This window comes from Nestor notabilis, unplaced genomic scaffold (assembly GCF_000696875.1).
Source record: "Nestor notabilis isolate BGI_N333 unplaced genomic scaffold, ASM69687v1 scaffold12357, whole genome shotgun sequence".
Lineage (NCBI taxonomy): Eukaryota > Metazoa > Chordata > Aves > Psittaciformes > Psittacidae > Nestor > Nestor notabilis.
Genome location: NW_009937841.1, coordinates 9,197 through 25,049, shown reverse-complemented (window position 1 = coordinate 25,049; position 15,853 = coordinate 9,197). Strand labels below are relative to the sequence as shown.

Below are 15,853 nucleotides of genomic sequence, written 5' to 3'. Positions count from 1 at the left end.
AACAGAAACTCACCCATTTAACAGAAAACCCACATTTAAACTGCTTTTGCTAATTGGGTGAAAACAGAGTTTGAGGTAGTCTGATTAGTGAGTGCTCTGCGGGAGTGGGTGTCTGAAACAAAACAAGTTTTCACCCCTATCTGACCTGGAATCTGTGGTAATGAAAAGTGCCTCTCCTCCTGCCAGCCTGCAAGGGTTATTATACACAGCAAAAGCTGCACCTGCTTTTGAACAGCTCTTGTGGGATACACGTCTTTCCAAGCCGGAAAATCTGTTCCTGCTCCCTGTAGGCAGGAATGTGTGTGTGCTTTGGGATCTCTCATTGAGAGAGAGGGAGAGAAATGCTTCCAGAGACGAATATGGAAAACTGTTGGGTTTGGGGAGTTCAAAGAAAAACCCCTCCAGTTTGGGGTGGTAGGAGCTATGTGTAACCGACCCCATACAGCCACTTGTCAGAGCCTTGAGTTAAGAATGTCTGCTGGAATTAATGGACAGCTTCTGAAATCGTTTTAGTAGCACACAGTGGTACACAGCGTATTCCACAAGGACAGGTACAATTTAGCAGAAGAATCTCAGAGTCAGGCCTAAGCAAAGTATTTCTCTTCCTATGTACTGTTTTCTTCTCTGGACAATGCCAAAGAACACAAGCTTACCCACTAACACTGAATTTCAAATCCAGCAGTGATTTCTGAAGGCATAATTTATTTTCTTTTAACCCAAACAGGTAGGAAGGACAAAATCACAGACGTGGGCAGAAAGACTGGATATGAAGAGCTTTCTGATCTCCCTTGTTCTCAGTGTAGCTCAGATAAGAACTTAGGGATTTTAGAAGTGATCTGAGAATTGCAAAAGCTGACTGTGTGTGTCAGACTTCATGCACCTTCTCAGGGATGATTATACAAATATCAGACCGGTTCTGACTTTTATCTTGGCCTTGCTTTCATTGAAAGCAGCCAGTGAAACTAGCATTTTTAGTCACCTTTATGATGGTGTTTAATTAACCCTTACACTATATCTATCGATGTTGTCTTCCTGAATATTTGTTCCCTTTCTGAAGAGATGTAGGCAGCAAAATGAGGCACAGGACAAGGGGTAATGGCTTGAACCTCCCAGAGGGGAGATTGAGATGAGCTCTGAGGCAGAAGCTCCTCCCTGTGAGGGTGCTGAGGCGCTGGCACAGGGTGCCCAGAGAAGCTGTGGCTGCCCCATCCCTGGCAGTGTTCAAGGCCAGGCTGGACACAGGGGCTTGGAGCAACCTGCTCTAGTGGAAGGTGTCCCTGCCCGTGGCAGGGGTTGGAGCTGGATCAGCTTTAAGCTCCCTTCAATACAAACCATACTGGGATTCTGTGGTTACACTGTAAGTGGACAATGAATGGAGCACAGGGCTAAAGCTGTCGGAGCCTTTCTAGCTAAGTAATGTAGCCGAGACAGTTTTAATAATGAAGTCCCATTTTTCCTGAGTGGTTGATCTTGGTTCTCACTTACTCTGGGCTTGACATCAGTGTAACTACGCTGACTGCAGTAACCTGTACCAGGGAGATGATCAGGTAAAATGAGAAATGGCTCTTCTAAAACTGTAACCCATGCAGAGCCATTTTATGTCAGCAGAACCAGACCTTGGTTTTGCATTTAACTATGTGTTTTAGATGCATTCCTCGATTCAGATGGCTCCCTGTTATTTTCTCAGGCAGCCTAGCCTTCTTTTACCCACCTGAAGGATGAGTGTCCTTCCTCTGCACGTTTAGCTTTGTTCCTTTTGCTCACTGTAGTTACAAGGCTGGACTAGGGAGACTTTCCTGAGAAAGAACAGAGAATCTCCAGTGAGAAACAAGCCATGACTCTGCAAATGGCTGAAAAACATTTATTAACAAAACCTCCTGGTAGACTAATGATTTTTCTTCCAAGTGTCAAATTAGTTAATAGCAAGACATTCAAAGGGTAAGGTACAACCGATATCATGAAGCATGAATATGCAGACTTCTACTAAAAGTCTTCCCTAACAATGTCACTCTCCTTCCTATATCTCTTCTTGGGTAGAATTACTGATTTCCTATGCTTATCTATTGTTGGTATTAACTTACGCCATCGCAGCTCAACATACTTTCTGCAAGATTCATAGTGTTAAATTGCTTACTTGGTATTCCCCAAAGTGTTGATAAAAATAGGTTACGATTAAAGAAGAAAACAAGGCTTTAAGTATTTATTGATGTCCCTCCCATATGTTGTTTCCACATGCAGTAAAGCCAGTGGGGAATACTGCAACTAAAAATAGACCAAAGGAATTGACTGTGCTGAGCTCCACTGAACTAATACTCCAGTGATCAATAGCTCACTAATGCCTTGGGTTTGAGATAAAAGCTCTAGCAGCCAGAAAGTCTGGGAGCAGTCCTAATAGTGATATATTTATTGGTTGCAACAGGGACTGCACAGGCCTAAACAACAGAAGAAGCCATCTCACTCTCCTACTGATGGCTTCATTGGTATTTGGGGGACTACACCTAAGTTTCCATCCTTGCCCTTCATGACTGGTGCACCTCTTTTCTCTCCGCTTCCCCAAATAAGTCTTAAGTCACTCAATTCCCCTCTCTTTAGCTGTGAACTTATTTTTGAGCACTGACTTCTCACGTTCAAGTTGACTGAAAAATTCTTGGTAGACCAAATTAGAAATTGCTTTGGAAGTTCAATACAGCCTGTCTGAAACTCTGCCATGGTTTGCATCAGTGGAAGGGAATGCAAGACTAGGTAACAATTTAGGTCTCTTTTACCTGCAGTGGTCTTTACATTACCTGCAGATGTGCATTCTGTCACAGTCAGGTTAAGAAATCAGATACTGGATTAAAAGGGTGCTGTATATATTAGGAAAGTATATGAGGGGAGACTGAGATGAGCTCTGAGGCAGAAGCTCTTCCCTGTGAGGGTGCTGAGGCGCTGGCACAGGGTGCCCAGAGAAGCTGTGGCTGCCCCATCCCTGGCAGTGTTCAAGGCCAGGTTGGACACAGGGGCTTGGGGCAACCTGCTCTAGTGGAAGGTGTCCCTGCCCGTGGCAGGGGTTGGAACTGGATGAGCTTTAAGGTCCCTTCCAACCCAAAATATTCTGTGATACATAAAAGGCATAATATGCAGGAGTGGTAAAATGATCGATAGAGGATTTTGTGGCTTTGTCCAGATTCCCTGAAGCTGCTTTGTGTAGTTATTCAAAGTCCTCCTTGACAGAACATGGTAAGCAGGGAGTTAATTTACAGAGATCCCAATTAATCTGAAAAGAAGGGATGAATCAAATCTGAAATAAGAGGAGCAGAAAGAAATGATGCTAGAAGTAACGTGGCTGTGTCTGGGCAGTCATGCAAGAGGCGAAGCAAGGACGGCCTTGCACGGTTCTGTGTAAGTCCTGACACAGCACACCTCTTACCTAAAGGAGACAGGAAGAATACTTGTTCCAGGTGGCAACATCCTTATCTAGGAATCACATTTTTAACACTTACATACACAGGCAGGACTTTTCCATAACCACATGGCAAAAATAGAATTGTTCCCACTTGAACCATGATAAGGCAGGTAACAATCCAATATGCTTTGGGGTATATAGACAGTATCATTTCATAGGTAAGCTCTATGTCCACCTTCTTCTGTGGCAGCTATGCCCTCTAGTTATGGCAAATTAATTATGGATATAAAATAGAAGAAATGGCTTGTTCACACAAATTGCATTAGTAATAACTGAAAAATCCTGTCTCTTCAAGTATGTTGCAGAAGCTGTTGGTTTCTTTTGATTTTCCCTTAGTTTTACAGACAGGAAAATGAGACATGGGGTGGTGAAGCGACTTGTCTAGCATCACCCAGCAGGTTGGGCAGCATGAAAGTACATTTTTATGGCTGGTGACAAGGCCTTATAATTGATAAATAGGGTGCAGTGTAGCCAGTGTTTTTATAGTGTTGGAAAATTGCTGTTTGAGGAAGTGAAGTCAGGAAACTGCTGTGTGCAAAATGAAATCCCAGTGAAAATGTAGACCCTGACTACAACCTGTGAATGTCACTTGTTGGCTACTTACTCTCATGTTCTTTAAGGGGCATTGATTTGCAAATTCTTGAGGCTTGTGCTTTCTTCTGTGTTCCAAATTTCTGGCTCACCTGTAATAGCAGGAAAGCACCAGGTTGAGCACCTGCTTCTTAGGAAAGCAGGCAGTGAACAGAAATAACTGAATAAAGGGTGTTGTTCTCATTGCCCTTGACAAGGATATTTCTGTGAGTGCTTTAAAGGGCTTTTCTTTAACCCCATCCTTCAAAGCTGACAGGATGGGTGGTGATCCCAGCTCGCTCCACAGAGCGCGCTGCTTTCTGTAGCAGTCACTGCTTCTTGCTCTGAACATGTTCAGTGTGGCCTCTCGGATGCTTTCTGTGCATGGGCCAACTCGTGGGCATAAAGGGCAAGTGTTGTCGTGTCTGTGCCAAGGTGTTTTAGCCTAAGAAAGAATCATCTTGGTGATCAAAAAAGAACAGTTTTAGTTTGTGAAACTAAATTGGTCTGCGAGATAGCCAACATCATTGCTCCAGAAAGGCTCTCTGTTCTGGAAAGCGTAGGATTAGAGTTCTCCTTCAGTTTTTGGTTCTTTCCAATGACATCATTGTGCTTCATCAGATAGAGCCTGCACTAATGTAATACTTGTCTAATACGACATGATAATTACAAGAGAGAACAAAAGGCCTGTTTGCCTACACATGTGTTTGTTAGGAAATAAAACTCAGCATTCAAGGAGTAAAACATCAAAAGCGGCTTGGTGGATAAATGGGTTACATGATGTGACCAAGTTCTACCGAGACAGCTCATGCGACTGAGCTTATTCATGGTTTCCTTCAGTCATTAGCTAATGATATCTTGCTCTGATGCCTGTGTGCTCAGTGTGTATATTTAAGCACAAATTGTGAGTTGAAGAGTGAGAATGTAAAACTCTTCAGTGGCTGAAGCATGGCAGTAGGAGGCTTGGGGTCAGTGCTGAGAGCAGATCCCTCCCCACCTTCCCACTTGTATAGTTCCCTGGGAACTATATACAAATAGATAGATGTATTAGATCTATATATTAGATATACTATAGATACATTATTGAAACGTACTTTATGCTAATGTTGTACTATATATTTAAACATAAGGCACTGTTGAGAAACTCCTTAGAAGTACTTGGACATGCTGATTTCTGTTGGTAGCAATGCTGGTGTGGTGGTTTTGATTTATTTAGTTAGTGCAAGAGAGAAGGGGGGAAAAAAGAAGTCTGGCCAAAAATAAAAACAAGTAGATATGGAATCCAGTTCTAAGGGTTAAACTACTGCCTTTCCATGACATAAAATGGTATTTCTTTTTAGATAAATAGAATTGGCACGTCATCTTCAGCTTTAAATATTAGGCAAATCTGGCTTTTTTGGTTATTCATGTCAATTTCTGATAAAAACCCAGATTTGAGTATCTATGTAGAGAAAACTTAGATGTCATATTTCAGTCACTTCTTTTACTTACGTTGTTGTGTTGTGAAAGAACAGAATCATTTTACTCCTTTCTTCCTGAATACATGGATCTGGGCTTAAACTCATGAGAAGCGTGCTCCTGGGTCAGATTTTGTCAGACACTGGCATCTTCTCAGTCATTTGAGCAACCAGCATCCTTTTATTTGGATGATATTCTTTACTTAAAAGTTGAGAGCCATACTGAAATCAGTAGAGCTTCTGTTTGCATACAGAGAGAGATAATTCATCTCTTGGTAATGCTGGTGAATTCTGTGATCCTTTGCTAAATAATAGTTACAAAACGAGTACAATTTAAGTATTTGAATGGTTGCCGTGCAAGAGCTGCAGAGGTTCTATATGTGTGTACAATACACACATGCTTTAGAGAGCTGAATTTACTGCACTACAAATAGTACCAGACTTGCTTTTTAACTTGTTTTTCTGTAGACCATTTTAGTAGGAAAGGAATGAAAAATGTCTTATGCAAGGAGTCTCAAAAGGGAGATTCTGAGTTGGGTGCAAGTATTCAAGTGATCTAATGTGCGTACAGAATACTCTGAGATTTCACTCTCTTGGTACAGCCATCTGGATGACTCAGTGGCAATTTGCTGGCATCAGCAGTGACTGAATTTGCAGGTTTCTTTGTTTCCGTCTGGAATAACACTTGAGCAGTCACTGGGCACATCAGGAGTCATGCCATTATCCACTCCGGATGGATCGTACAGCTGTACTGGCAGTTTTGATGCAAGGTTGTGTTTTTCTCTTGCTGTCACTTTTCCATTCCACTGGCACACAGTGCAAGAACTCACTTCAAATCGGAGCAAGTTGGAGGATTTCAGCGTCACTCCTGGCCGTGCCCTTCCCATGGGACGCCAACAGTAGGATGTGGGGGGATGAAGTGTTTTTTCCAGTTGCACAACTTGTGTTGGCTGCACCTTTATTTATCATGGTGATGGCCTCACAACAGAAGCATATGTCCTCGTCCCAAGGTGGGAGCCCTGTCATTCCTCCTGAGCAGATCCCCACCACGGCTTGTCCACAGCACAGTGATGCTTTTTGCTCTCATTTGACTGCTTCACGCTTGCTACTGAAATGGTGGGTCAGGTCTGAGTTTCTGGTGGTGTTTCAGCCTACCTGAAGTGTAGCCCAGGACTGGTGTCAGCATTTCTGAGCTGCTTAGGGGGCTTGTTTTGCATTTTGTGCTTCCTCAAATCCCTTTTTGGGGATTCTGTCTCTTCAGTGTAAACCAAGCATGTGATTACAGCCGGGGTTCCTGCAGTGCTGATGGTCACTCATGCTACTGTGAGACAATCCATCCGTACTCTGTTGCTTATAATTACTCTCAGTTTTCTTATCAAAGAACTCCTTGATTCCTTGGACGAGGGCAGGAGAAATTCCCTTCCTCTCCCTTGCGGCGGTGTCCCCAGGCACACCTGAGCTTCTCCTGAAGTCTTCCAGAACCTGTTAGTCCAGGCTCCCTTGCACAAAACAGACTGGCTTTGGCCACAAGCCTGACTACAGGGGTATTGGATCCACATGCAGCTGTTGTGCTCACTAAGAACAACCCCAAACTACTATTAAGTGTTGAAGAGACCAGTGCGGGTCAGGAAGAACAGTTGTGATGAAAACATCTGATCTCTCTGCCTCCAAGCTACTGACCATGGGGAAAAAAAAGAGGATGCTGCATTTGTTCAGTCACTGAGGACTGCTCCAGTATGATGGCACTGCAAAGAGATGCACACAAATTCCTCTGTGGTTAGCAGGCCTGACTACAGGGGAAAAAAAGCCTGGAACAAAGGACCAACTCGAAATACTAACTTTCCACAGGATCAGCACAGGTTGTCTGACGCTGTAAGAATAAATAACAAATGATGAGAGTATAGTTTATGCTGTGGCTCTTAAGGAGGGGCCAGTGTTTCCATTTAAAAGTGTTAGACTTGCCAGAAGTTTCACTTCAGATGTAAACTGAATGGTTTGAGAAGGCAGTCCAGCCTGATTTTTTCTTTGGTTTTGGGCTGTTTCTTCTGTATTTCCTACCAGGGCTTAAGTTGCAGAGGCAGATCTGTCAGATTGCGAAGACAGTTCAAAACAAGGGCAGCCTCAAGGATCTCAAAATGAAGACAAGGGAGGGGAAGCCCATGGGCAGACTCCTAAGAGGGGGTTTATGGAGGCTGTGGGCAGTGGGAGACTGTCCATTGTTGAAGCCTTGGCAGTGATTTATCATAGAATCGTAGCATAGTTGGGTTGGAAGGGTCCTTCAAAGGTCCTCTACTCCAGCCCCCTGCAATCATTGTGGATTACTGCAGAAGACTGAAGGTCTTATCCTCAGATGGAGCAGTTCAAAACACTGCAGACCCCTAAAATGCCGAGAGAGAGGAGCTGACAAATAATCCCTTAGGGCAGATCTATTGTACACCCGGGTGGAGTGGAGCAAGAGCAGCCAAACCCCTTCTCCTGTTGGGGCATCTGTCGACGCTGCTGAGCCCACCCAGCTCCTAACCCCTTCCCAGCCCCGACCCTTCCCGCGGGGAGTTTGGTCAGCGCTGGAAGTGAGTGAATCTCCTTTTTATAGCTGTGGGTGGCTGGCTGTGAGCTCTCGGGTTTCACCCGCCGCCTGCTCCCTCCGTCAAGGGAGCCTGTGCCGGGGAGCAGCTGGTGCGCGCGGGGCGCAGAATGCATCGAGTCAGCGTGCAGCGGCAGCAAGGTGCTGCTTCCCACTCTGGAATCATCACTTCTCCCTCCCTGCTCGGCAGCCTGCTCGGCTCCGCTCTCCCGGCAGACATTTGGCTGGGACGGGGCCCTGCATTGTTGTTAGCTGAGCGCACCTCAGATCTATTTTTCCGGCAAATGCAATCTGCTGGCGTCACCGTGCGTCTCTCTGGATCCCGGGAGAGGTGGCTGCTGGGAATGCTGTGGATCCGGGGCTGTGCTGGGAGAAGGTGAACTGGTAAATGTTTGTTGGTGCTGGGGGTCCTGAACACACACACACACACACACCCCGAATCTGTGTTGAGCAGAAGGATGTGGTTTCCCGGTAGGGTGGATTTAAAATGACTCAGTGTTGGCGGTGGATCCTGGTGCAGACCTTGGCATGAGATCATCCTTGTTCTGCAACTGGAAAAGCCAACTTCAAGTTACTTCTCTGTGCGAAGTTTCTAGGCCTGGCTCTCCTCCGTGCCTCTTTCAGAATGTTCTCCTTTGTTTGTGGAGGGTATTTTAGTGAGTAAAAGGAAATTCAACATCAGGGCTCTGACTTTGAACTTGTTCCTTTTAGTACTATTATCTTTATTTTAATAGCTTACCTAAGTAACAGCCTTAATTCTCTGCAGTTTTATTGCTCACAGGAGTTCTCAGGAATCACGTTTAAAGGGGACACCCATATGGGAAGAACACTCAGAATCTGGTTGGTGAAAGAGTTAATTCCTGATGAATTAGTATGTTAATGAGTACAGAAGCGACATTAAATATTTCTGCAGCTTAAACACCTCTTTAAAAATAGGGTTTCCAACACTTGCACCATATGTCCCCTTATTAAATTCTCCTCTTACTGAATAATGACATTACCCTCTGAATGACAGAGGTGCTTGTTATATGATCTGACTTACAGATACATCTGGAACTTGGCCCTCGCAGGGCCTCAAAATAGAATGACCGATGCAGGAAGAACTTACTAGAGGACTTGTGAGGGCTCTTAGTATGAACCACTTCCACCCTTGCCAGAGCTTTGACATTGTCCAGTGAGCATATGCAGACAATACAGGGGTTATTTTATCTTGCTTTTCAGCATTTTCCTCTTCATTATCCTGTCTTCCCTTCTCCCTCAGTATTTACTGAACCGGATCCTGCCCTAGCTGAAAGGGAACATGTTCTGCAGTATGCAGCAGCAGTAACTCTTTATATAGCCAGTGGGAAGAACAATACCAACAAACATCGTGCTTCTGATGGGATTAGGCTTCCATGAAAGTATCTTTTCAGATGTTATCTATAGGCTGGGTTCTGAGAGGTGCTGAGGAAATGCCTCTGGTCCTGTGAGCGCTTGTTTGAATTGGAGGAGCTCCATCTGAAGGGAGTGGGCTGGTGGCTAAGTGCAAGTAATGCACGCTAAATAAGAAATGCTGTTGTAATTAGGCGGGTATTTTAAAGCCTAAGTTGGTATTCGTGAGAAGCGGGGGGGTGAAAGCCTCATACATAACATAAGCAGACCTTTTGGTTTCCTCTCTTCTCTTGCCTGCAGATCTGGGGTGTGAGCACCTGCTGTGGTAGCTGCTGTACACAGACCTGAGAGTGTCTGAACTTCTCCTATAGAGCTGATACCGCTTTTAGGACAGACCTTTAGTGTTGTATTGAACTACCAACAAGTGCAATGTGATGTTTTTAACTTCTAGGAAAGCCAGTCATCGGCAAACGGTCCATCTCGTGACAGCCCCAAGCAGCCGCCAGCAAGAGAAGTAAACATGGGATACCCCAAGCTCCGGGCCGGCTATATCCCCATTCCTGTTATCCATGAAGGCATCGACGGCAGACAGCAGCACCCGTGCTTCTCTGCTCCGCAGCCCAATGTGCAGTGGTACAAGACAGAAGCTGTCCCTACCACGGTGCAGGCACAGCCACCTCTGAGGGGGGCCTATGCTGGCCCGGAGTCCCCTCCAAGGGGACCAGCGGAGGCTTCTCAGGCGGATAAACAATGTGGACAGACACCGGCAGCTGCAGCAGCCCCAGCGCCGGCCGCGCACGGACCCGAGGTAACTTGTCAGTGTTGCTGGGGTGTGTTTGCATTGGTCTTTGCAGCATTTGTGACCTGAATGTCACACGGGGAGTTGATCCTTCAGAAAGCCAGACTTGCCACAGGATTACATTTTCCCAATGCTTCCCAAGAGTATTCAAATGCAAAAGTGCACAGTCACGGCAGCATAAATATGTGAGGTTCTTTCTAGCGTGGCCCGCTTTCGGTCTGCAGGGATTCTGCAGGACTAAATGCATGGACATGGCTTCTGCAGAAAGGCAGCCTCTGAGCTGTGAGGCCCTGCAGCAAGGGAGGATTGTTTTGGGCTTTATACTGGTTCCCCCGTAAGTGGAGGGCACAGACAGGTTCCTTGTGTTCTGCACCCTGAGTCAGAAAGTGAAGTTAACAAAAGTGGGAGAGACAGAAAGAAAAGTGGCCGGTTAGCTAACAAGCTGGGCCGCTTCAGAAGCCCTACTGCTGTGATCTTTGCTTGCCAATTTAATATTGCAGTTGTCTCGAGTGTATGGATTTACATATATACAGCTTTAAAAGTGAATTGTAAAGGATTTTGGTTCTTCAGAGGCATGCTAAAGTATTTTCAAGCTCTGAACTTCATTTAACAGAAGAGTCACCCCTGCTTGCTTTGTGTGTCAGGAAGCAGGATTTTGGTTTGCCAAAATCTGGAGAATGAGCAGAATCGGTGTTCGTGTAATACATGGATATACCAACCTCATCTTTTTCCAAAGTAAGATGAGCAGGAAATGCAGCCTTGACCAAGCTGAAAATGCATCATCAGGTCTGTAATTCAGCAGTGGTGGAGTCTGAACAGTGTAATTAGAAGTCTGTTAGCAGGTTTCTCTGCTGTCTTGACTAACGATGCCTTGTCCATGCTACACCAGGACAAGAGGCTCAGCTTTTTCTTCTCCCCACACTGTTCAGCTTTGTCTGGTGCACAGAGTGGCTTCAGGAGCATGTCTTCTGTGCCTCTTCCTGAAGTCCTCTGAGATAACTAGTGAGGACCTCAGAGCTTGCTGTTAGAAACTTGGGCAGCACAGTGTGGGTATCAACTGACCAAAGCCTGTGGTGATGGTCTTGTTTGCATGGGGTTTAAAGGCACAAATCATGGCAGTGATGGGTACCTTAATACAAACCAGCATTTAACTTACTTGTTCAAGGTTGCTGCTTCATGGGCAGCTGAGCAGTTCACCAGCACCAAAAGAGGGGTCTTGCTCCACTAACTCTCCTGACTTGCCACTAACTCATCCTTCTGTTGCCTTCTGGCTGTGTTGTCCTGCCCTCTCCTCTGCCAGCTCCAGGCTGACCTGGCCTTTCACTGAGCCCTGTAACAAACCCATCAGGAAATGATTTTTCTTTGCTCTTTACTTAGAGAGTGAAACTGGTCAGAGAATAGCCTGACAGCTGCTGGAGTTGGTGCCCAGTGTCTGGGGTGAGGGATTGGCAGTGCAGGAGGTGGGAGGGAGCTATGAGCAAACTGCCTTTCCCCAAACTGCAGATCCACAACCTCGAACACGCTGGGAACTGGATTCTGCAGCTCACTTCTGCTAACAGCAGGTCTGAGATAGTGCAGCTCTCTAGCTGCCAAGGGGCTACGGTGTTGCAAGGTCTTAGGGGGGAAAAAGGGAGCATGAGCCATATATGCATTGCCATAGCCTGCTACTGAACTAATTACATGCTTCTAAAAAACCCCAAACCAAACAAAATCTGTTAGTGTGACGGGGATCAGAAGTCTAAATGCTCTGTGCCTCTGTTAGGGGGTTGTTTCTGTCTCCAGCATATAATTTGTTTGCTTAACTTTAGCTTACCTCAAATTTAACAGGTTTAGACAGGAACAGCCATGCAAAAGCAGCAAACATTCTGACTGAGCATCCACTCCCTGCTCATTTGAGGGCTGGGAATGCTGTAGCTCAGGTTCCTACTTGTTATAATGATGCTCTCACAACTTCTGTGGTTTGTCTAGAGCGGCCTTCGCTAAAAAAACAAGGAAGTGGATCCCTTGCATGCCGTAAACACGAGCGCAGTTTCTATGACCATCTCCTTTTCTCTTTGGAAATGAAAAGTACTGTGAGCACAAAGTTTAATAATGGATTTTGTTTTCATGGCAGCCTCAATGTCCTGGAGCTCCCGATTCTGCAACCACTTCCCCTCAGTCCTCTGGCAGACCCAACGCAGGGAGCCATCAGCTTCCCCGCGGTTATATTCCAATTCCTGTGATCCATGAAAATATCCAGCGGCAACCAGCGCAAGTGTACCACCAGGCACAGAAGACACACTACCCTGCCCAGCAGAGCGAATTCCAAGCCCACCAACCAGTGTTCCACAAAATCCAACCAGATGAGAGGGAGCCGAAGACAACGCGAGCACAGTCTCCATTCAGGATGGCCCAGAGAGGCTCTTCGAGCCGTGACAGTTCACCCGCCAGAGTTACCACCCAGATACAGCCCCCGGCACCCATCAGAGTGCAGACAGTTGTAGACAGACCCCAGGTACGTAGAGCGGGGAAGGGACTTACAGGCCAGGTAGTTTGTTCAGTGCAGAGCTGAGAAATCAGCTCGTGCTGATGTAAAGCAGTCTCTGTTCTGGATTTAAACAAGCAGGGAGACACTGAGATGATTCTGGCAGCAAGTGGCCTTTCCTTTTAGCAGGAGTGTGGAGTTGGTGGATCACTGAAATGTGATTTAGCACACAATTTGCTTTTCCTCTGATCAGAGTATAATGTGATGTAATGACACTGAGGTCACTGATGTTGCATGATGCTTGTGAGAAGAAAGTCAAGTCTGTAGGATTTGTGGCATCTATGTAAATACACTTCATTGATGTCTCAGAAGCATTTAGGATAGCATCGGGTGCACAGAGTAATTTTAGTTCTGAAGAAGGGATCAGCAAAACCTAGTCTTAAAGCATTTGATTCTTCCTATAGGAAGGATGCTCTTGCTCACAGAAGCTGTTGCTCATTGCAGCCTTTATCCATGTTAAAATTCTTACTAAAACTACTAAACCTCCTGGGAATTTGACAAGTGTGAGTGTGTGGAAGGGTGTATTATAAAAACAAGCCTTGATTTCCTCTCTAGAGAGATTTCACATGAAAACTGACAGCAGAACTAGGTTAGTAGTGTTGAAAACCCAGGAGGCAGTACAAAACAATGAAGACTGCAGATTTAATGGCATATCCCAGGTTATAATGCTCTTGTATTTTTATGGGTGAGAATTGGAGCTCCCTGATCAAACTCTATGTTCAGTGGGTAAAGCAGTAACAGATTGTCAGCGTAGGCCATTTACTTACTTGGTCTGAGTATAAATGTAGGTATTTTACTTAAGCCTTTTAAATCCATGACGGGTGGATCTAGTAGCACCTTTCCAAAATCACTGTGTATGTGCAAGAGTAAGGGAAGGGGGTGGCAGATGGAAAATACAGACCTCATGAATTGCAGTTTTCTGCTAAGATTTCCAAACTAATCTCAATTGCAAGAGATTTCTGATTTGATGACTTTTAAAGCTCTAGTAATCCCAGGATTGTTCCTAATCACTACAGTGCAATAAGATTGACATAGTAACCTATGTGCATAAATACTGTAAAGATAAAATCAGTACAAATAAGCACAAGCAACAAAAGGAATGTCCTGAAAACAGAAATGGCGTGAGAACAGCTCAAAATGTGGTTAACGCTCAGCAAAGCAGTCAGCTTTTCAAGAAGCACCAGCTCTCAGTTAGTGATGAGATGAAGGATGAAATCTTGACTGTGCTGCAGTCAGCTACAGCAAGTCTTACTGACCTAGATCAGGTGAAGGCGTTGCTCTAGGGTCTTACAAAACTGCTTGTAGGGCTGATTTCAGTGAGCATGGGCAGGTTGGTTTATTGTCTCTGAGAGTTGTCTGGTGCTTGTAATCTGCAATAGCTTGAAAACAATAAGTGAACTTTTCAGCACAGTACTTTTTTTAATGTTAAAACAATAGAATTCAGCAGTGGCCAGGGAAGATGAGTCACCTGGGGGGTGTGAGAATTGCACTTCCAGAAGTACAGACAACTGGAGGTTACTTCTTCTTTACATGGAAATAAGGAGCATTGGTCATTGTGTCTCAACACAGACTTGCTTTGTGCTCACCAGGTTTCTCAGCAACAACAAGTCCCACCTCAAGAGCCACCAAGACCATCCCCTGAAATCAAACCTGAGAACAAGGCAGTCCCACCATCCGCAGCTGAAGCACCATCACCATATATCCCAATTCAGGTCACCCACCAAGAGCCGGATACTAAACTACCACCCCAGAAGCCTCCAGCCATGGCAGAGAAAGCTGATAAGAAGGTTCCTGCCCCACCTAAGATGGTTCCCCCGCAGGAAAGGCCTCCTCCTCCTGAAGAAGTGGCAGCACCGAAGACAGTGGAAACAGGAGAACCTCAAAAGCATCCTGGTGTGTTGAAAGTGGAGGCAATTCTGGAGAAAGTACAAATGCTTGAGCAGGCAGTCAACTCCTTTGAAGGCAAGAAAAATGACAAAAAGTACTTGATGATTGAAGAGTATTTGACCAAAGAGTTGCTAGCCCTAGACTCAGTGGACCCTGAGGGTCGTGCAGATGTGCGCCAGGCCAGGAGAGATGGTGTAAGGAAGGTCCAGAATATTTTGGAAAGACTTGAACAGAAAGCAGAAGATGTCCCAGAACCCGTTCAAGTTGATGGACTTCAGCCAAATTTGCCAGAGCCTAAACCACCACAGGAAATCATGGAGATTGAACCTGTGGTAGTCAAGAGCAAAGCAGATACCAGTAATAAAGATGCTAAAGAGGAAACCAAAATGGAAAGACATCAGCCTGAAACTAAGGAAGAAGTGTTTACCAATCTCACCACTACGACAAACACATCTAATAACCCAACTGAACCGTAGCCATGTGCTGAACTTAAAATCTCTCAGACTTTATAACTGAAAGTGTGTTTAAGTGAATTTTAAGTTGCATGCATTTCCAGAGCTCTTTTCAACTGGTTTTTAATCAACATAGCAGCTTGGGACACAGTAAACACTTTGTGGGGGAAGGAGGGAGCTAGAAAGAAAGTAATGCATTTATCCTTTATTCTTACACTATGTAAAAGACATCAAAATTGAACCCTGTACGTTAATCACTTTCAGATCAGAGTAAAAAAAACCCAAAGCAAGTACTTCAGGGTTAATCTTGATGTGTGTTGTTGAGGGTGTATTCTTCTGCAGGTGATTTTTGTAAAATCAGAGGCCTGCACTGTCAGAATACCAGTCCTTCTCCAAGTGTAGCCACTCTTAACAGTAATGTTTCTATTTCTAATGTTCACAGTTGGGCACTTTAAGTAATGATGGATAGAAAGTGTGTAAGAAACCGTAGGGATATTTATATGTGTGCAGGACTTCAATGCTATATTTTAAGAGGGAAATAAAATAATATAGAAGCCTAATTTAGTCTTGTGATTTTATAAGCTGGAAATGGAAGGGCAGTCATGGGTTTCAAATGCGCTCCTCTGAACACAGGTTTCTTTTAGTACACTGCTGTAGTTGAAGTCTGACAGCTGCTTTCTCATCGGGACCAAAATGCACCTTTCTCCATTCACCTGCTCCCTTTTAATGTTGTTGCTGTATCACATATATGGATTGAGGAGAGA

General features: G+C 44.9%; 1 protein-coding gene across 1 annotated transcript; it reads left to right on the top strand.

Moving 5' to 3' along the window:
• Positions 1-9,878: 9,878 nt before the first annotated feature.
• Positions 9,879-15,649, top strand: BAG3 (BCL2-associated athanogene 3; the record flags this gene model as incomplete). The annotated part of the gene is made up of 3 exons (XM_010019037.1): positions 9,879-10,235; positions 12,340-12,720; positions 14,340-15,649. Coding segments are annotated over 3 exons (1,512 nt in total), but the record flags the coding sequence as incomplete, so codon positions are not given.
• Positions 15,650-15,853: the final 204 nt, after the last annotated feature.